This window comes from Nerophis ophidion, linkage group LG24 (assembly GCF_033978795.1).
Source record: "Nerophis ophidion isolate RoL-2023_Sa linkage group LG24, RoL_Noph_v1.0, whole genome shotgun sequence".
Taxonomy (NCBI): domain Eukaryota; kingdom Metazoa; phylum Chordata; class Actinopteri; order Syngnathiformes; family Syngnathidae; genus Nerophis; species Nerophis ophidion.
Window position 1 is genome coordinate 41,405,288 of NC_084634.1, and position 22,555 is coordinate 41,427,842.

General features: G+C 43.2%; 2 protein-coding genes across 9 annotated transcripts in view; one reads left to right on the forward strand and one right to left on the reverse strand.

Moving 5' to 3' along the window:
- Positions 1-3,407: 3,407 nt before the first annotated feature.
- Positions 3,408-6,037, forward strand: LOC133542263 (piggyBac transposable element-derived protein 4-like). The gene has a single exon (XM_061886215.1). It carries the CDS (start codon positions 3,940-3,942, stop codon positions 5,323-5,325), a length of 1,386 nt encoding a protein of 461 aa, XP_061742199.1. The 5' UTR covers positions 3,408-3,939; the 3' UTR covers positions 5,326-6,037.
- A 5,354-nt stretch (positions 6,038-11,391) lies between these two features.
- The window catches only part of LOC133542339 (ovarian cancer G-protein coupled receptor 1-like), a 621,591-nt gene continuing 610,427 nt past the window's right edge, over positions 11,392-22,555 (reverse strand). The window contains exons 3-10 of one of the 8 annotated variants that reach the window (XR_009804131.1): positions 21,179-21,452; positions 20,479-20,628; positions 20,260-20,393; positions 16,232-16,454; positions 14,119-14,299; positions 12,922-14,042; positions 12,822-12,871; positions 11,392-12,771 (exon numbers count right to left, since the gene is read on the reverse strand). Coding sequence is in view for 1 of the 8 variants with exons in the window: in XM_061886379.1 (XP_061742363.1) it covers positions 13,669-14,042; positions 14,119-14,299; positions 16,232-16,454; positions 20,260-20,393; positions 20,479-20,628; positions 21,179-21,265 (1,149 nt within the window). In the remaining 7 variants the exon portion in view is untranslated. Of the gene's footprint in view, positions 14,043-14,118; positions 14,300-16,231; positions 16,455-20,259; positions 20,394-20,478; positions 20,629-21,178; positions 21,453-22,555 lie in introns of all 8 variants that reach the window. The other 7 variants (XR_009804133.1, XR_009804132.1, XR_009804128.1 and 4 more) reach the window with 7 other exon arrangements.

Consider the following 22,555-nt stretch of genomic DNA (forward strand, 5'->3'; position numbering starts at 1 on the left):
GTTTGTTGCCTTTGTCTCCAACTAATGATGGAGCACATTGACAGGTGGATATGTGCACTAATTGGACTGCAGCCTCGTTAGGAGAGACTTCAGCCTCCTGCAATAGTTCTGCAACACAAAGTCAAGTACATCAACTAGGATCTGTAGTCAAGTACATCAACTAGGATCTGTAGTCAAGTACATCAACTAGGATCTGTAGTCAAGTACATCAAGTAGGATCTGTAGTCAAGGACATCAAGTAGGATCTGTAGTCAAGTACATCAACTAGGATCTGTAGTCAAGTACATCAACTAGGATCTGTAGTCAAGTACATCAACTAGGATCTGTAGTCAAGTACATCAAGTAGGATCTGTAGTCAAGTACATCAACTAGGATCTGTAGTCAAGTACATCAACTAGGATCTGTAGTCAAGTACATCAACTAGGATCTGTAGTCAAGTACATCAACTAGGATCTGTAGTCAAGTACATCAACTAGGATCTGTAGTCAAGTACATCAACTAGGATCTGTAGTCAAGTACATCAACTAGGATCTGTAGTCAAGTACATCAAGTAGGATCTGTAGTCAAGGACATCAAGTAGGATCTGTAGTCAAGTACATCAACTAGGATCTGTAGTCAAGTACATCAACTAGGATCTGTAGTCAAGTACATCAACTAGGATCTGTAGTCAAGTACATCAAGTAGGATCTGTAGTCAAGTACATCAACTAGGATCTGTAGTCAAGTACATCAACTAGGATCTGTAGTCAAGTACATCAACTAGGATCTGTAGTCAAGTACATCAAGTAGGATCTGTAGTCAAGTACATCAACTAGGATCTGTAGTCAAGTACATCAAGTAGGATCTGTAGTCAAGTACATCAACTAGGATCTGTAGTCAAGTACATCAACTAGGATCTGTAGTCAAGTACATCAAGTAGGATCTGTAGTCAAGTACATCAACTAGGATCTGTAGTCAAGTACATCAAGTAGGATCTGTAGTCAAGTACATCAACTAGGATCTGTAGTCAAGTACATCAAGTAGGATCTGTAGTCAAGTACATCAACTAGGATCTGTAGTCAAGTACATCAACTAGGATCTGTAGTCAAGTACATCAACTAGGATCTGTAGTCAAGTACATCAAGTAGGATCTGTAGTCAAGTACATCAACTAGGATCTGTAGTCAAGTACATCAACTAGGATCTGTAGTCAAGTACATCAAGTAGGATCTGTAGTCAAGTACATCAAGTAGGATCTGTAGTCAAGTACATCAACTAGGATCTGTAGTCAAGTACATCAACTAGGATCTGTAGTCAAGTACATCAACTAGGATCTGTAGTCAAGTACATCAACTAGGATCTGTAGTCAAGTACATCAAGTAGGATCTGTAGTCAAGTACATCAACTAGGATCTGTAGTCAAGTACATCAACTAGGATCTGTAGTCAAGTACATCAACTAGGATCTGTAGTCAAGTACATCAAGTAGGATCTGTAGTCAAGTACATCAAGTAGGATCTGTAGTCAAGTACATCAAGTAGTATCTGTAGTCAAGTACATCAACTAGGATCTGTAGTCAAGTACATCAAGTAGGATCTGTAGTCAAGTACATCAACTAGGATCTGTAGTCAAGTACATCAAGTAGGATCTGTAGTCAAGTACATCAACTAGGATCTGTAGTCAAGTACATCAACTAGGATCTGTAGTCAAGTACATCAACTAGGATCTGTAGTCAAGTACATCAAGTAGGATCTGTAGTCAAGTACATCAAGTAGGATCTGTAGTCAAGTACATCAAGTAGTATCTGTAGTCAAGTACATCAACTAGGATCTGTAGTCAAGTACATCAAGTAGGACCTGTAGTCAAGTACATCAAGTAGGATCTGTAGTCAAGTACATCAACTAGGATCTGTAGTCAAGTACATCAAGTAGGATCTGTAGTCAAGTACATCAACTAGGATCTGTAGTCAAGTACATCAAGTAGGATCTGTAGTCAAGTACATCAACTAGGATCTGTAGTCAAGTACATCAAGTAGGATCTGTAGTCAAGTACATCAACTAGGATCTGTAGTCAAGTACATCAACTAGGATCTGTAGTCAAGTACATCAACTAGGATCTGTAGTCAAGTACATCAAGTAGGATCTGTAGTCAAGTACATCAACTAGGATCTGTAGTCAAGTACATCAACTAGGATCTGTAGTCAAGTACATCAAGTAGGATCTGTAGTCAAGTACATCAAGTAGGATCTGTAGTCAAGTACATCAACTAGGATCTGTAGTCAAGTACATCAACTAGGATCTGTAGTCAAGTACATCAACTAGGATCTGTAGTCAAGTACATCAACTAGGATCTGTAGTCAAGTACATCAAGTAGGATCTGTAGTCAAGTACATCAACTAGGATCTGTAGTCAAGTACATCAACTAGGATCTGTAGTCAAGTACATCAACTAGGATCTGTAGTCAAGTACATCAAGTAGGATCTGTAGTCAAGTACATCAAGTAGGATCTGTAGTCAAGTACATCAAGTAGTATCTGTAGTCAAGTACATCAACTAGGATCTGTAGTCAAGTACATCAAGTAGGATCTGTAGTCAAGTACATCAACTAGGATCTGTAGTCAAGTACATCAAGTAGGATCTGTAGTCAAGTACATCAACTAGGATCTGTAGTCAAGTACATCAACTAGGATCTGTAGTCAAGTACATCAACTAGGATCTGTAGTCAAGTACATCAAGTAGGATCTGTAGTCAAGTACATCAACTAGGATCTGTAGTCAAGTACATCAAGTAGGATCTGTAGTCAAGTACATCAAGTAGTATCTGTAGTCAAGTACATCAACTAGGATCTGTAGTCAAGTACATCAAGTAGGATCTGTAGTTATGTTGTGTGTACTTTGTGAACACATGAACAGTCTCTTAAAGTCAATCATATTGCTGCTTTCTTTCATTTCTTTTGACCTCCTCCATTCCATCACTTAATTCCACTTCCTGACACACTAAAGCTTTGAAGTCTTCTACCTGCATACAAATGTTGGAAATGACAAAACTCAAAAGCAGTGAAGTTGTCAGCTTGTGTAAATGCTAAATAAAAAGAGACTACAACAAATCCTTTTCAACTTATATTCAATTGAATAGACTGCAAAGACAAGATACTTGTATTTAAACTTCGTTATTTTTTGCAAATGTTACCTCATTTGCAAATCAAAAAAGCTGGCACAAGTGGCAAAAAAGAGTGAGAAAGTTGAGAAATGCTCATCAAAGACTTATTTGGAACATGGCACAGGTGAACAGGCTAATTGGGAACAGGTGGGTGCCATGATTGGCTATAAAAGCAGCTTCCATGAAATGCTCACTCATTCACAAACAAGGACGGGGCGAGGGTCACCACTTTGTCAACAAATGCCTGAGCAAATTGTTTAAGAACAACATTCCTTAACCCTTAGATGCATAAGTGGGTCAAAAATGACCCGGTGAGGTTGTTTTCTTGAAATATCTTTGTAATGAAAATTTTTTAACATTTCATATTCCAGGTATTCCTCAAAAAACATGTTTTTGACATAATTCCATTTACATTTCTAACTTACCTTTTAAAAATTTTAAGAAATTTTAGTTTTTGTACTACTACCCCAAGCTTCCATAAGTGGGTCACAAATGACCCGCATGCATTTTCTTTGGAATCCAATGGGAACCTTCAATTTTTATCAGCTGTGGCTGTCTGGAATAAATAAATTGTGGACCACACGGACTATATCAGAAGTTTGACCCTTCAGGAAGACTATTTTACACAGCAAGAGCTGATACATGTAAGTATTATTGTCATACAGTATTGTGTGTGTGTGTGTCTTTCATGACTTATTCACTGCTTTTATTTATCAACGGATTAGCCTAGTTTATAACTAGCTAAAACTAGTGTGTATGTGTGTGTAAGTCAGTGCTACATATTGATCTATTGAAAACATTACTCTCATGTTTCTTCATCAAGGTGTCATGGCTGCTAGATACACAGTTGAAATGGTCCTACAGATGCTGGATGACGGAGAGGCAGTAACGGGGTTGGACTCAGAGTCTGAAATTTCTGATGATGAGGACCCAGACAATTGTCCAGGTGGCAGTGGCAGTCGTCCACCTGGAAATCCAACTGAACAGGATCAATCTGACTCAGAAGATTCCTCTTCGGTGTCCTCTGAAGAACAAAATATCATTTCCAACAGAATGAGTCGGAAGGGCTCTTACTGGAGCGAGTTACCTCCCACCCAGGGTAGAACACAGAGCCACAATATCATCAGAAGTCGGTCAGGGCCTGCAGAAGGGCTTAGCACCACTGTCTCACCAAAAGATGCATGGGAGCTCTTTATCACTGATGATATAATACAAGAGGTGATGAAGTGCACAAACTTGGAAGGACGGAGAGTAGCAACAGCTAGAAGAAAAGAATGGACAAATATCACTAAAGATGAATTCATGGCCTTCATTGGATTGACCCTGCTTGCAGGAAGTGAGAAGAACTGGGATGTTTCAGTCCGTGAGCTTTTTGGGAGTCCTCTACATAATCCCATGTACAAGGCCACTATGGCTGTTGGAAGATTTGAAGACATTCGCCGTACCTTGCGCTTCGATGATAAGAGGACCAGAGCCTTCCGACTGGAAACAGACCATATGGCAGCCTTCCGCTATGTATGGGACCTGTTCCTGGTCAACTGCAGACAGCGATTCATCCCCAGTGATTGTGTCACTGTGGACGAACAGCTTGTGCCATTCAGGGGTAGGTGCAAGTTCTTACAGTACATGCCAAGCAAGTCCGCCAAGTACGGCCTAAAGATCTTCTGGGTTTGTGATGCACGCATCCCCTATGCAATAGATGGTATAGTTTACACAGGGAGACAACCAGGTGAAGAAGTTCAGAAGAATATGGGGGAAAACATTGTCAAGCAGTTGCGTGGTAGATTTAGAAACACAGGTCGCAACATCACAATGGATAACTTTTTCACCAGTGTGCCTCTTGCACAGCATCTTCTAGAGAAGGATCTCACTATTGTGGGGACTCTACGTCTGAACAAGCCAGACATCTCTCCTCTGATGAAGCCTTCCAAGTCCAGGGAGGTTCACAGCACAGAGTTTGGATTCAACAACAGCCTTACCATTGTCAGCTATGTCAGAAAGAAAGCAAAAGCTGTTGTGCTCCTGAGCACGATGCACCACGACAAAGTAGTGGATGAAAATAGCAGAAAGAAAAAAACAGAAGTGATCACATTTTACAACAAGACGAAAGGAGGTGTAGACACCACTGACCAGATGGTTGGAACCTACACCTGCAAGCGCCAAACACAGAGGTGGCCCATGGTGTTGTGGTAGAACATAATTGACATCGCCACCCTGAATTCCTACACCTTTTTCACGGCTCAGCACCCAGATTTCAAGAGCGGCATCACCAATGCACGACGGATCTTCCTCAAAGAGCTGTCAAAGGAGCTTGTCACCCCACACATGAGGAGTCGACTGGAAGGCTGCCCCCAACTGCAAACCCCGATTATTGAAGCAATGGAAAGGTGTGGGGTGACAAAAGCCAAAATCCAGCCACAGGAGGGAAGCAGACAGTGCCAACCAAAGAGAAAGAGGTGTCAGATCTGCCCAAGTAACAAAGATCGCAAAGTTAACAACAGTTGTGGGAAATGCAATGTACCTGTGTGCAATGATCGCAGCCAGAAACAGGTAGTTTGTCTGAACTGCATACAATGATGAGACAAGGCAAAACAGGCAAAAGAAAGAGGAACTGTCAATGACTGGACATACATACACACATGCACACACAATGGATGTTCACATGTTTTCTCTTGCGGTTCTGGGTAATTTTGTTTTAAATTGTGAAGAAGAAAAGTGAAGAATAAAGATATTTCAAACATGAAATCATTCTTGTGTGGTCCTAAATATATTACAAAATATTATACAAGTGATTATTCTTCACCAAAATGACAACAAATGGCATGAAAACACGTTGATTCTAACATGGGTCATTTTTGACCCACTTGTGGAAGAGTGTAGGGTCCAGTCACTCGTGCATCTAAGGGTTAAGCAGCTATTGCAAGGAATTTAGGGATTTCACCATCTATGCTCTGTAATATCATCAAAAGGTTGAGTGAATGTGGAGAAATCACTGCACGTAAATCATGATATTACACACCTTCCATCCCTCAGGCGCTACTGCATCAAAAAGCCACATCGGTTTGTAAAGGATATCACCACATGGGCTCAGGAACACTTCACAAAACCACTGTCAGTAACTACAGTTGGTCGCTACATCTGTAAGTGCAAGTTAAAACTCTACTATGCAAAGCCAAAGCCATTTATCAACAACACCCAGAAACACTTAGCTGGGCCCAAGCTCATCTAAGATGGACTGATGCAAAGTGGGAAAGTGTTCTGTGGTCTGACGAGTCCACATTTCAAAATGGATCTGGAAACTGTGGACCGAAGAGGAAAATAACCATGTGGACTGTTGTAGGGTGAAAGTGTTCTAGGCAGCATGTGTGATGGTATGGGGGTGTATTAGTGATTGTTGTAGGGTGAAAGTGTTCTAGGCAGCATGTGTGATGGTATGGGGGTGTATTAGTGATTGTTGTAGGGTGAAAGTGTTCTAGGCAGCATGTGTGATGGTATGGGGGTGTATTAGTGATTGTTGTAGGGTGAAAGTGTCCTAGGCAGCATGTGTGATGGTATGGGGGTGTATTAGTGATTGTTGTAGGGTGAAAGTGTTCTAGGCAGCATGTGTGATGGTATGGGGGTGTATTAGTGATTGTTGTAGGGTGAAAGTGTTCTAGGCAGCATGTGTGATGGTATGGGGGTGTATTAGTGATTGTTGTAGGGTGAAAGTGTTCTAGGCAGCATGTGTGATGGTATGGGGGTGTATTAGTGATTGTTGTAGGGTGAAAGTGTTCTAGGCAGCATGTGTGATGGTATGGGGGTGTATTAGTGATTGTTGTAGGGTGAAAGTGTGGTAGTCAGCATGTGTGATGGTATGGGGGTGTATTAGTGATTGTTGTAGGGTGAAAGTGTTCTAGGCAGCATGTGTGATGGTATGGGGGTGTATTAGTGATTGTTGTAGGGTGAAAGTGTTCTAGTCAGCATGTGTGATGGTATGGGGGTGTATTAGTGATTGTTGTAGGGTGAAAGTGTGGTAGTCAGCATGTGTGATGGTATGGGGGTGTATTAGTGATTGTTGTAGGGTGAAAGTGTTCTAGGCAGCATGTGTGATGGTATGGGGGTGTATTAGTGATTGTTGTAGGGTGAAAGTGTTCTAGGCAGCATGTGTGATGGTATGGGGGTGTATTAGTGATTGTTGTAGGGTGAAAGTGTTCTAGGCAGCATGTGTGATGGTATGGGGGTGTATTAGTGATTGTTGTAGGGTGAAAGTGTTCTAGGCAGCATGTGTGATGGTATGGGGGTGTATTAGTGATTGTTGTAGGGTGAAAGTGTTCTAGGCAGCATGTGTGATGGTATGGGGGTGTATTAGTGATTGTTGTAGGGTGAAAGTGTTCTAGGCAGCATGTGTGATGGTATGGGGGTGTATTAGTGATTGTTGTAGGGTGAAAGTGTTCTAGGCAGCATGTGTGATGGTATGGGGGTGTATTAGTGATTGTTGTAGGGTGAAAGTGTTCTAGGCAGCATGTGTGATGGTATGGGGGTGTATTAGTGATTGTTGTAGGGTGAAAGTGTGGTAGTCAGCATGTGTGATGGTATGGGGGTGTATTAGTGATTGTTGTAGGGTGAAAGTGTTCTAGGCAGCATGTGTGATGGTATGGGGGTGTATTAGTGATTGTTGTAGGGTGAAAGTGTTCTAGGCAGCATGTGTGATGGTATGGGGGTGTATTAGTGATTGTTGTAGGGTGAAAGTGTTCTAGGCAGCATGTGTGATGGTATGGGGGTGTATTAGTGATTGTTGTAGGGTGAAAGTGTTCTAGGCAGCATGTGTGATGGTATGGGGGTGTATTAGTGATTGTTGTAGGGTGAAAGTGTTCTAGGCAGCATGTGTGATGGTATGGGGGTGTATTAGTGATTGTTGTAGGGTGAAAGTGTTCTAGGCAGCATGTGTGATGGTATGGGGGTGTATTAGTGATTGTTGTAGGGTGAAAGTGTTCTAGGCAGCATGTGTGATGGTATGGGGGTGTATTAGTGATTGTTGTAGGGTGAAAGTGTTCTAGGCAGCATGTGTGATGGTATGGGGGTGTATTAGTGATTGTTGTAGGGTGAAAGTGTTCTAGGCAGCATGTGTGATGGTATGGGGGTGTATTAGTGATTGTTGTAGGGTGAAAGTGTTCTAGGCAGCATGTGTGATGGTATGGGGGTGTATTAGTGATTGTTGTAGGGTGAAAGTGTTCTAGGCAGCATGTGTGATGGTATGGGGGTGTATTAGTGATTGTTGTAGGGTGAAAGTGTGGTAGTCAGCATGTGTGATGGTATGGGGGTGTATTAGTGATTGTTGTAGGGTGAAAGTGTTCTAGGCAGCATGTGTGATGGTATGGGGGTGTATTAGTGATTGTTGTAGGGTGAAAGTGTTCTAGGCAGCATGTGTGATGGTATGGGGGTGTATTAGTGATTGTTGTAGGGTGAAAGTGTTCTAGGCAGCATGTGTGATGGTATGGGGGTGTATTAGTGATTGTTGTAGGGTGAAAGTGTTCTAGGCAGCATGTGTGATGGTATGGGGGTGTATTAGTGATTGTTGTAGGGTGAAAGTGTTCTAGGCAGCATGTGTGATGGTATGGGGGTGTATTAGTGATTGTTGTAGGGTGAAAGTGTTCTAGGCAGCATGTGTGATGGTATGGGGGTGTATTAGTGATTGTTGTAGGGTGAAAGTGATCTAGGCAGCATGTGTGATGGTATGGGGGTGTATTAGTGATTGTTGTAGGGTGAAAGTGTTCTAGGCAGCATGTGTGATGGTATGGGGGTGTATTAGTGATTGTTGTAGGGTGAAAGTGTTCTAGGCAGCATGTGTGATGGTATGGGGGTGTATTAGTGATTGTTGTAGGGTGAAAGTGTGGTAGTCAGCATGTGTGATGGTATGGGGGTGTATTAGTGATTGTTGTAGGGTGAAAGTGTGGTAGTCAGCATGTGTGATGGTATGGGGGTGTATTAGTGATTGTTGTAGGGTGAAAGTGTTCTAGGCAGCATGTGTGATGGTATGGGGGTGTATTAGTGATTGTTGTAGGGTGAAAGTGTTCTAGGCAGCATGTGTGATGGTATGGGGGTGTATTAGTGATTGTTGTAGGGTGAAAGTGTTCTAGGCAGCATGTGTGATGGTATGGGGGTGTATTAGTGATTGTTGTAGGGTGAAAGTGTTCTAGGCAGCATGTGTGATGGTATGGGGGTGTATTAGTGATTGTTGTAGGGTGAAAGTGTGGTAGTCAGCATGTGTGATGGTATGGGGGTGTATTAGTGATTGTTGTAGGGTGAAAGTGTGGTAGTCAGCATGTGTGATGGTATGGGGGTGTATTAGTGATTGTTGTAGGGTGAAAGTGTTCTAGGCAGCATGTGTGATGGTATGGGGGTGTATTAGTGATTGTTGTAGGGTGAAAGTGTTGTAGTCAGCATGTGTGATGGTATGGGGGTGTATTAGTGATTGTTGTAGGGTGAAAGTGTGGTAGTCAGCATGTGTGATGGTATGGGGGTGTATTAGTGATTGTTGTAGGGTGAAAGTGTTCTAGGCAGCATGTGTGATGGTATGGGGGTGTATTAGTGATTGTTGTAGGGTGAAAGTGTTCTAGGCAGCATGTGTGATGGTATGGGGGTGTATTAGTGATTGTTGTAGGGTGAAAGTGTTCTAGTCAGCATGTGTGATGGTATGGGGGTGTATTAGTGATTGTTGTAGGGTGAAAGTGTGGTAGTCAGCATGTGTGATGGTATGGGGGTGTATTAGTGATTGTTGTAGGGTGAAAGTGTTCTAGGCAGCATGTGTGATGGTATGGGGGTGTATTAGTGATTGTTGTAGGGTGAAAGTGTTCTAGGCAGCATGTGTGATGGTATGGGGGTGTATTAGTGATTGTTGTAGGGTGAAAGTGTTCTAGGCAGCATGTGTGATGGTATGGGGGTGTATTAGTGATTGTTGTAGGGTGAAAGTGTGGTAGTCAGCATGTGTGATGGTATGGGGGTGTATTAGTGATTGTTGTAGGGTGAAAGTGTTCTAGGCAGCATGTGTGATGGTATGGGGGTGTATTAGTGATTGTTGTAGGGTGAAAGTGTTCTAGGCAGCATGTGTGATGGTATGGGGGTGTATTAGTGATTGTTGTAGGGTGAAAGTGTTCTAGGCAGCATGTGTGATGGTATGGGGGTGTATTAGTGATTGTTGTAGGGTGAAAGTGTTCTAGGCAGCATGTGTGATGGTATGGGGGTGTATTAGTGATTGTTGTAGGGTGAAAGTGTTCTAGGCAGCATGTGTGATGGTATGGGGGTGTATTAGTGATTGTTGTAGGGTGAAAGTGTTCTAGGCAGCATGTGTGATGGTATGGGGGTGTATTAGTGATTGTTGTAGGGTGAAAGTGTTCTAGGCAGCATGTGTGATGGTATGGGGGTGTATTAGTGATTGTTGTAGGGTGAAAGTGTTCTAGGCAGCATGTGTGATGGTATGGGGGTGTATTAGTGATTGTTGTAGGGTGAAAGTGTTCTAGGCAGCATGTGTGATGGTATGGGGGTGTATTAGTGATTGTTGTAGGGTGAAAGTGTTCTAGGCAGCATGTGTGATGGTATGGGGGTGTATTAGTGATTGTTGTAGGGTGAAAGTGTTCTAGGCAGCATGTGTGATGGTATGGGGGTGTATTAGTGATTGTTGTAGGGTGAAAGTGTTCTAGGCAGCATGTGTGATGGTATGGGGGTGTATTAGTGATTGTTGTAGGGTGAAAGTGTTCTAGGCAGCATGTGTGATGGTATGGGGGTGTATTAGTGGCCAAGTCATGGCTAACTTACACATCTATGAAGGCACCATTAATGCTGAAAGGTACATACAGCTTTTGGAGCAACATATGTTGTTATCATGGACGCCCCTGCTTATTTCAGCAAGACAATGCCAAGCCACGTGGCTTCATAGTAAAAGAGTGCAGGTACTAGACTGGCCTGCATGTAGTCCAGACATTGAAAATGTGTGCAGGCTAAAATATGAGGCAGGAGACTGTTGAACAAGTTAAGCTGTACATCAAGCAAGAATGGGAAAGAATTCCACTTCAAAAATGTGTCTCCTCAGTTCCCAAACCTGCACTGAGTGTTGTTCAAAGGAAAGGCCATGTAACACATTGGTAAAAATGCCTTTTTTGCCATGTGTTGCTGCCATTACATTATAACTTCATGATTATTTGCAACAAATAAGAAAGTTTGTCAGTGTGAAGATGAAATATCTTGTCTTTGCAGTCTATTCAATTGAATATAAGTTGAAAAGGATTTGTTGTAGTCTCTTTTTATTTAGCATTTACACAAGCTGACAACTTCACTGCTTTTGTAGTTTCTACTATACTACTGCTCTCTCTATATTGTCCTTTTCAAAATCTCCATCTAAAAGAGTGATGCTTTGTCAGAGTCACATGACAGTGTTGTGTCCTGGCTTCCTGTAGTCCGCATGTTCATCACTTGTACTTTGCAACTCTCATCTCTGCCCTGAGTCTGATGGCACTTCCTGCTGGAAGACAACCACTCTGCCAAGATTAATACACACTCTTACCCTTCGTAAACACACAAATATATGCAGCACACATCCATCAGTATAATTGAGAATCACACACACACACGCACACACACACACACACACACACACACACAGAGGAGGAGGAGGAGGAGGAAGGATGGAGTTACCAAACAAATACAACAACAGGCAGAGGACTTTCATTTCCCTGATTCAGCTGACCACTGACTCATCATTCTATCACTAAATAAACAATAATAAACAATATCTCCCATTCACGTCTTGTCTTCAAAGTGAATGTAGAAGCAAAGTGAAGATCCTGGAAGTAAGTAAGTAAGCAGGGACGTGACAACTCAAAAGGGAATACAACGAGGGTTGACAATGGCGTTGCTGGGGAAGTGTCCCACGTAGCAGACTGGACCTTGAGGCGGAGGTCCTTGGCCCGGGACATCACCTGCGGCCCAGGCTGAGAGGAGGGTGCCGGGATGCGCTGCCAGTCGGCGTGGCGACGCATCCTGTCCAACGTCTTCACTAAGGCGGCCCGAGCAGTCTTCCAGATGGTCTGGCAGCGTTTAAGGTGGGCCGGGGTGGAGGGGACCACTGCCTCCACCTCTGGCTGTAAGAACATGCGTGCTTGCTAGTCCAGAGAGCACTGGGAAGGGGACATACCTGTGGTGGAGCAGGTCATGAAGTTAAAACGTACTCCACCCAGGGCAGGTGTTTGCTCCAGTCAGAGGGTTGGCGGGCGGAGAGGTAGCGGACGCATCAGACCAAGCTCCGACTTGCAGAGGGCTGCAGTGATACTTGACTTTCTGGAACATTCTCCCTTCTTCCTACTGCATCCCTGGAGCTCAGCCACAGTGATCTTTGGCTTCTTCTTCACCTCTCTCACCTGTGGAGCTCAGCCACAGTGATCTTTGGCTTCTTCTTCACCTCTCTCACCTGTGGAGCTCGGCCACAGTGATCTTTGGCTTCTTCTTCACCTCTCTCACCTGTGGAGCTCGGGCACTGTGATCTTTGGCTTCTTCTTCACCTCCCTCACCTGTGGAGCTCAGCCACAGTGATCTTTGGCTTCTTCTTCACCTCTCTCACCTGTGGAGCTCGGCCACAGTGATCTTTGGCTTCTTCTTCACCTCTCTCACCTGTGGAGCTCGGCCACTGTGATCTTTGGCTTCTTCTTCACCTCCCTCACCTGTGGAGCTCGGCCACAGTGATCTTTGGCTTCTTCTTCACCTCTCTCACCTGTGGAGCTCGGGCACTGTGATCTTTGGCTTCTTCTTCACCTCCCTCACCTGTGGAGCTCAGCCACAGTGATCTTTGGCTTCTTCTTCACCTCTCTCACCTGTGGAGCTCGGCCACAGTGATCTTTGGCTTCTTCTTCACCTCTCTCACCTGTGGAGCTCGGCCACTGTGATCTTTGGCTTCTTCTTCACCTCCCTCACCTGTGGAGCTCGGCCACAGTGATCTTTGGCTTCTTCTTCACCTCTCTCACCTGTGGAGCTCGGCCACAGTGATCTTTGGCTTCTTCTTCACCTCTCTCACCTGTGGAGCTCGGCCACAGTGATCTTTGGCTTCTTCTTCACCTCTCTCACCGAGGCTCTTCTCCCACCATTGCTCACTTTTGCTTAGCGACATGATTGCTTAATTAACTCTCAACAGCAATTGTTTGTATGTTGTATGATTTTGACTTTATTTCTTCACTTTCAGAGTCTTTGACTTTGAGTTTATTTCAAAAGGTGCATACAGTTCACACTGGGTCACATCTCATGCTCACAGTTACACGACTCAAAAAGTCCGAAAAGGAGTAGCAGGAAGACAAGCTTATGGGATCCCACCCCGTCTCCGTAGTAGGATGGTGCTCAGTGGCGATGGATGGACTCATCTCTACTGTCGACAACTTTGAGCGTGGTCTTCTAGATAGTAAAGTATGTGATGGTGATGGATGTGCAGTTGCCTAAATGGTAAACACATGAGCGGGAGCAGTGGTCACTTCTCAGTTGCAGACATCTCAAGCCCTGATGTTTGTTCCTTGGATCCATTCACTTCATGATAACACTTGTGTGGGACATTTTCTCTGTCTCCACACTACTCTTTCCATCACTCCTGTTCTGTAACGTTAATGGTATGACTCTTTTTCTATCGTCGGCGGTGATTAAAATCACCGTCTTGCTCATATGGGAGAGCCTAGTCAGTGTGGTCACGTCAATAGGGACTTCCTGGCAATCGGTGGCGACATTAGGTAGACCAGCGTTCCCGCCACCAAGGCAGCAACACAGAAACCTGGTCACGGGCCGAAAAATGGCCCTGAAGAAGCCATGGCGGGCACTTTCGCTGACGAAGCAGTAGAGCGCAGGGTCGGCCACACAGTTCAGAGAGGTCAACAAGAGAGCCAGGTGGTAATAGTTGAATATCCCTGTCGGAACAAGGGCAGGGGTCAGGTGGTGTGAGGTGACGGTCAAAACATGGCTTTGTTGAGAAGAAAGTTGCACCTGTGATAAAGTTACAGTCGCGCTCCAGCAGGGTGCGTAGCAGCAGGAAGATGTGGTAAGGGGAGAAGCAGATGAGGAAAATGAGGATGGTGCTGCTTACTAACTGCCGGATTCTGGTCTTCCGGAGTGGCTGTGTGCCGGCACTCTGACCCACAGCCCGCAGCACGCACAGGTAGCTGACCTGCAAACATCGCAAAGTCCACATTTAGGCCAACGTGAATCACTTTGGGGTTTTTTGCATCAGTATGAGTGACAACTAAATTTTCGGGGGGAAAAAATGGGTGGATTTTCCAAAGCCATGCCAATAAGCAAGTTTAAATGTTTCTTGATTTCAAAATGATGGTTTTAACAGAATCATGAATGCTCTGATTCAAAAATTGGCCAGACAAAACAACCACAAAGACGACTCATGGCAGCACATAGACGGGCAAAGTCTGCAGGTCTAGACTCAGATGTCTCCCTGGACTCCTTTGACAGGAGCTAGAATCATTGTGCTGACAGAAGGTGACCAATATGACATTTGGGACATTTGTTTACAACTGAATGGAATGTTTACGCCGGGAATTCAGACTATTTTGGAAAATATGAAAAATATATACCACATAGGTGTATATTTTTTCTTTATGTACCACTTATCTGGAGCTGGAGCTGAATTATTTTATATATATATGTATATATATATATATATATATATATATATGCACATACTTACAGTATATACATACCTATGTACATACATACATATATACACACATGTATGCATATATATATATATATATATATATATATATACATACATACACACATAAACATATATACACATACATATATACACATTAATATACAGTATATATGCTATACACATGTATATACAGTATATATACAGTTTGTATATAAAGTTATACAGTATGTATATATCCATCCATCCATTTTCTACTGCTAATTCCCCTTCAGGGTTGCGGGGGGCGCTGGCGCCTATCTCAGCTACAATTGGGCGGGAGGCGGTGTACACCCTGGACAAGTCGCCACCTCATCGCAGGGCCAACACAGATAGACAGACAACATTCACACTCACATTCACACACTAGGGACCATTTAGTGTTGCCAATCAACCTATCCCCAGGTGCATGTCTTTGGAGGTGGGAGGGGCCTATCCCCAGGTGCATGTCTTTGGAGGTGGGAGGGGCCTATCCCCAGGTGCATGTCTTTGGAGGTGGGAGGGGCCTATCCCCAGGTGCATGTCTTTGGAGGTGGGAGGGGCCTATCCCCAGGTGCACGTCTTTGGAGGTGGGAGGGGCCTATACCCAGGTGCATGTCTTTGGAGGTGGGAGGGGCCTATCCCCAGCCGCATGTCTTTGGAGGTGGGAGGGGCCTATCCCCAGGTGCATGTCTTTGGAGGTGGGAGGGGCCTATCCCCAGGTGCATGTCTTTGGAGGTGGGAGGGGCCTATCCCCAGGTGCATGTCTTTGGAGGTGGGAGGGGCCTATCCCCAGGGGCATTTCTTTGAAGCTGGGAGGGGCCTATCCCCAGGTGCATGTCTTTGGAGGTGGGAGGGGCCTATCCCCAGGTGCATGTCTTTGGAGGCGGGAGGAAGCCGGAGTACCTGGAGGGAACCCACGCAGTCACAGGGAGAACATGCAAACTCCACACAGAAAGATCCCGAGCCTGGGATTGAACTCAGGACTACTCAGGACCTTCGTATTGTGAGGCAGACATATGTATGTATGTATATATATATATATATATATATATATATATATATGAAAAGTGGTGGGTGGGGTGCTGGCTGATACTAATACCAGTTGACTTCCTGTGTGGGCACACGTCCAGGCGATCAATACATTTGTATTGAATACAAAGTGGAATGTAATGGCAGACAGTAAATGAGTTGTAAGTGTAAATGTGAGTTTGAATCATTTGGTGGGTGTCCGACCAGACCAGACTAGAATATAGTCCGCTGGGCTGGTGTAGACAATGGATGGATGCTCCACAAGAAGTGATCATCTACATTTGAATGACAAGCACACAATGATGACGTGTTGTGAGGGACACTCGTGAAGGAAGGAAGAGTGCTTGAAGTCGGAAGTTAGGAAAGAAAAGTAAGTGTTCCTACCAGCAGAATGGCCAGTGGTAACATGAAGCCAACAGTGACGCGGTAGTAGTTGACGGGGTACTCCCAGGGCTGCATGGGGTAGTGCTCGAAGCACACCGACTGGTTGGAGGCCGTTGGACTCAGCTCCTTATGGTGGAAGAAAACTACCCCCACTGCGATCTCCTTCAGCCAGATGATGGCGCTGAAAAGGCCGGCTGCAGCCATTGAGCGCAGGAAGCTGAACCTGCACAGGAAGGGCACACACTCACCATTTCATTCATTCATCCATCCATATCATCTTTGACACTTTTCAATTACACAAGGTCACCTCTGAGACCTCTCACTTCTTCACCAAGTAACACTTTACTAAACACTTGACTTTACATGACAACATTAAATACAGTAGTGTAGTAGACCTAAGTATTCATTAAGTACCACCATAATGACAACATTAAATACAGTAGTGTACTAGACCTAAGTATTCATCCAGTACCACCATAATGACAACATTAAATACAGTAGTGTAGTAGACCTAAGTATTCATTAAGTACCACCATAATGACAACATTAAATACAGAAGTGTAGTAGACCTAAGTATTCATTAAGTACCACCATAATGACAACATTAAATACAGTAGTGTAGTAGACCTAAGTATTCATTAAGTACCGCCCTAATGACAACATTGAATACAGTAGTATAGTAGACCTAAGTATTCATTAAGTACCACCATAATGACAACATTAAATACAGTAGTGTAGTAGACCTAAGTATTCATTAAGTACCACCATCATGACAACATTAAATACAGTAGTGTAGTAGACCTAAGTATTCATTAAGTACCACCATAATGACAACATTAAATACAGTAGTGTAGTAGACCTAAGTATTCATTAAGTACCACCATCATGACAACATTAATTACAGTAGTGTAGTAGACCTAAGTATTCATTAAGTATATATATATACATCCATACACATACAAGATGTCAGCATGTATATGTATATATCTATCTATCTGTATATATGTATGTATACATGTATATACCTGTATGTAGATATATCTGTACATATGTGTATATATACACACGCATACTTATATACATATATTTATATATATACATACATACTTACATATACATATATGTATGTATATCTATCTGTATATATATCTGTATATACATACATACATATATTCACACATATTCACATATATAGTACATACACAAATGTACTAGCATGTACATACATATATACATAAATATATATGTATACATATTTACATACATTTGCATATATACATATACAATTACATATGTATATACACATACATATATATGTAGATACACATATACACACACACATATATATATATATATATATATCAATGTTTATTTATATAGCCCTAAATCACAAATGTCTCAAAGGACTGTACAAACCACTATATATATATATATATATACATATATATATATATATATATATATAATATATATATACATATATATATATATATATATATATATACACACAAACACACATTTATATGTATATAAATGTGTGTATATATGTATATAAATGTGTATACATATGTATTTGTTATTGTTATTTTAAACAGGTGCAGTATGCTAAGGTGTGATGATGAAGTAGCTGCTAATACTGTTTTTTCTGAAAGGTTCATGACCATACATGCAATAAAGAAAATAGACTATGTGAACATTTAGAATGTTTTATGTCTGCCCATTTTTCCCTGATAGTTCTCTTTACCAAGCCAACAACAGAACATGTATATTCTGCAATTTGCTTTCATTGATGATGGTTTCTGTCACCAAATAAAAGTAGAAAAGCTGATCACACTGTTCGGCTTCAGGTCTTAAACGGGGGTGGAATATTTTCAACAACTGGCAGGGGATTTAGTCAAAGTGATACAGGTGGGAAGTATTACTTCTCAGTCACACCGATCGGGACTTTTTACCCAGGTGGCAGCAGGGTTGGGGTGGTTGCCCCAGTCCTCAGTCCCCCCGCCAACATGACCAAGTATCCTTCAACAATACTCTGAGCCCCAAGCGCTCCTGATACTGGGAATGAAGGCACCGTGCCAAAGAGTACTTTGAAGGTAGAAAAGTACACGGCAAGTGACAGTCCAATTACCACAATGGGTGAAATGACATCATTGGCTTTTTCGGTGAGCGAAGGTCTCTGGCGATAATCCTCTGTGCCTGGGCAGCGTATTTAGTTTTACAAAATGGTCAAAGACCAAGTCCTCAGAATAAATGCTTTGGCTCCCAACCACGGGAGACTGCTGAACGCTGAAGTGTTGGCGAGCAGGGTTTTCACGTGCCGCTTGTACATCCATTGTCTGGCCAGCCGCACTCGCTCGGAGGTGGGGAGGGCGTTGTATGCTCAGGGTGCGCCATTGGCTGAGTCAGCCATCTGAAGGTCCTCTTCTTTGGGGCTGAGGTGGAATGTGGCTGTGGTGAGTTTAGCAACACTCAACTTAGGCCTTGATCTTTTCAAAAGAAACATACAGCCAATTACCCACTTGTTGTCTGGGTGTAGCTGTTCCAAGGAAACTATCCTAATAGCTGGCTGATCAACAGCAATATGTCATGACTGAGCCTTGAGGTATGCAAGCTTCTTTGGTGACTCACACTCCTTCATCCATCTATTTTCTACAGCTTATTCCCTTTTGGGCTCGCGGGGGCGCTGGCGCCTATCTCAACTAGAATCGGGCGGAAGGCGGGGTACACCCTGGACAAGTCGCCGCCTCATCACAGGGCCGACTCCCACTCGTCCTCACCATAAAGTTGCAGTACGCAAGGATGTTGGCAATGCTCCTGAATAGATGGAAGAACTGTCTGTAAGCCGTGTGTCATACAAAGCTGTGAGGTCTAGTAGAACTGCACCTTTTTACAACCAGTATCTATGTTGTTGCAGAGCTTTATTTCTTGCTTAACAGTAGAGCAACCCTTGCAAAATCCAGTCTGTTTCTCCGGAGTTGGGTGTCAACCGAGGAGTAGATTCTGGCCATTTGGAGCCTGTCAATGATCTCTTCTTTAGAGGAGAGACATTGTTTTGAGAGTCTTTCGGCTCTTCTGCCGGCATGTTTGGCTCCAGCCAGCCTATCACTGTTGACCATCTTCAGATCTTAGGGAGTATGAGAAAGGCATGTGGAGTAGACTCGTAGAGCTCAGCATGCAAAGGTATCACCTTAGTTTCTTATTAAATCTCAGTCACATCGCAAGACCCAAGAGTTTGGGACGGACTCTTTAAAGCAGTTTTTAAAGAGGTGGCGGTTCAGTTGGTAGCCACAGTCCTCAGTTCCTCTGCAAACATGTCGAAGTATCAAGAGCCTCCAACTGCTCCTGATACTGCGTCATCTGTAGGTGAATGAAGTAACTTTGAAGGTAGAAAAGTACAAACTACAAAAGCAGTGAAGTTGCCAGCTTGTGTAAAAGGTAAATAGAAAGAGAATACATCAAATCCTTTTCAACTTATATTCAATTGAATAGACTGCAAAGACAAGATATTTCATCTTTACACTGACAAACTTAATTTTCCATCCATCCATCCATCCATTTTTCTACTGCTTGTCCCTTTTGGGGTCGCTTGCGCCTATCTCCTCTGCATTCGGGTGGAAGGCGAAGTACACCCTGGACAAGTGGCCACCTCATCACAGGGCCAACACAGATAGACAGACAACATTCACACACTAGGGACCATTTAGTGTTGCCAATCTACCTATCCCCAGGTGCATGTCTTTGGAGGTGGGAGGGGCAGATCCCCAGGTGCATGTCTTTTTTTGCAAATAGTCATTAACTTAGAATTTACTGGCAGCAAAACATCTTAGAGCCGACGGCGTTTCTGGGTGTTGTTGATAAATGGCTTTCACTTTGCATAGTAGAGTTTTAACTTGCACTTACAGATGTAGCGACCAACTGTAGTTACTGACAGTGGTTTTCTGAAGTAAATGTTGCGTGGGAAATAGCCTGGTCCTTCCAGGATCAAAACATACGTACACACGTGTTAAATGTTCAATTGGAAGACTGACCTTAAAGGGTGGACCACAGCCAGGTAGCGATCCAGACTGATACAGCATAGGAAGCCAATGCTGATGTAGATGTTCTCATAGAGAAGAAAGCCACAGAGTTGGCACAACCATTCTCGATGGCGCCAATCGTCATCCTGTAACAAAACGGGGACAACTGGGGTTTACAGTCGTAAGGACTCACATCTAACTGTATGACCATCATTGAGAAACATTGTTTACCTGGAAAATGTACTGGAGCCAGAGTGGTAATGACGTCAGGTATAACAGATCAGACACGGTGAGGTTTATCAAGTAAACCCCTAATTCATTCTTTTGCTTCAGCTGCAGAACCGCATGGTACAGAGCGTAGAGGTTGGAGGGAACGCCCACCTGAAATTAGGAAGACAAGCAGCTATCTTATCTGAACTGGACATCTTTTTAGCATTAAAAGAAGGAAACGACAGCCGCAATGGATTTCTCTCTCTCTCTCTTTCGTGATACCAGACCTCATTATTTAACCAGCCAGATCTTCAAAGGCCGGCACAGAAATGAAATGAGAGCCAATTGTAGCTTTTGTTGTTTGGTTACTTTCCACTAGAACTTTAGTTTTCTCAAACAATGTTTGGTGTTTTGTCTCGTGTCTGCATGTTTCTGTATCGCTAAAGTATTCACTCGCCCAGGACACATTTCACTGTTTGCTCATCCTCAATAAGAAAGGGGACGTATCCTAACATGTACTGTGTGAAAGAGGCGGGGCCAGCTACACTCCGGACGTAATTAAATAGACCAAAACATTGCAATTTATTACATACACAGACTGAAAACATGCCACCTTGGAACTAAAGTACCTCAGGAAGTTGACAGAAAGACAAATATTCAGCCCTAAAAGAGCTATGAACAATGTGACTCCTGGGGTGAGTTAAGACAAACACACACTTACCAACAGTACGAGGATATAAACAATGGAGAAGAGGTTCTGGTGGATTTCATGGCTGATGGTGCAGTTAATAATGTCCTCCTCAAGCATAATGGACACCACGGCTTTCTCTAATTCTGCTTCACCCTAAACGTGGACAGCAACCCCTTCATGTTTGCAGATATGTGCACAAACAAACGTGCCAAAACATCTAATGGCAGCAGGAGTGTTCCACCACGGCCTCGATTCCTTCTTTGTTTGCTTCCCCAAATAGACAGCTGGAGTTCTAGTCTTCACCCTAAAAAACAGAAAAATAATCAACATTACCATCCAGAAAATACCTCACATAACAGCTGTTCAATACTTTCTTTTTTTACTGAAGTTGGCCTTTTTTTGTATAAATTATTGAAATGTGTAGTCCTTGAAATACTTATTTGACAGCAACAGACGTACTTAGGACTGGGGGCTTCATTGAATCATTTTTTAAAATTACATTTAGAACTTATCACGTAAAACTGCTGTCAGCTCTTAAAATGTTTCCTCTTTTGTAATTTTCACTCGCAATTAAGCCTAAAAATAGATTACCCGACTAGAAAACACTAGAACATTTTCACGTATATTTTGATGGGCAAGCTATCCGTGCCTTGAATCTCTGGCCCGGAGTCAGTTGAAGATGGCACAAGGTATCCAAATCCATGATGTTTAAGTTAAGTTCAAGTAGCAATGATTGTCACACACACACACACACACACACACACACACACACACACACACACACACACACACACACACACACACTAGGTGTGGTGAAATTATTCTCTGCATTTGAACCATCACCCTTGTTCACCCCCTAGGAGGTGATCAAGGGTGGGCAGCAGCTGTGGCCACGCCCGGGAATCATTTTTGATGATTTACATACTTGCCAACCCTCCCGGGTTTTACGGGAGACTCCCGAAATTCAGCGCCTCTCCCGAAAACCTCCTGGGACAAATTTTCTCCCGAAAATCTCCCAAAATTCAGGCAAAGCTAGAGGCCACGCCCCCTCCAGCTGCATGCAGACCTGACTCAATGTAGTGACCCTCTTAAACAGGACAATACTGCCATCTACTGTACACAGAATAGAATGTAAATATATTCTACATTTAAGTTCAGTCAAGGAACATGCATTAGGGAGTCTGTTCTAAAGCCCACAGTAAAGAGACGTAACTTCATCACCTCGCCTGGCTATTGACTCCAACCCAATATATTACACCGTCGACGAGCAAAATGAAGAAAAACGCTTGCAAGTTCCAGAACGATTGGAAACAAGAATTTCAGTTTATCCAGGAGAGTTCGAAGGGGAAGGGGTATGTTGCCTGTAAATTTTGTACAACAGACTTCTCTATTGAACACGGCGGCCGA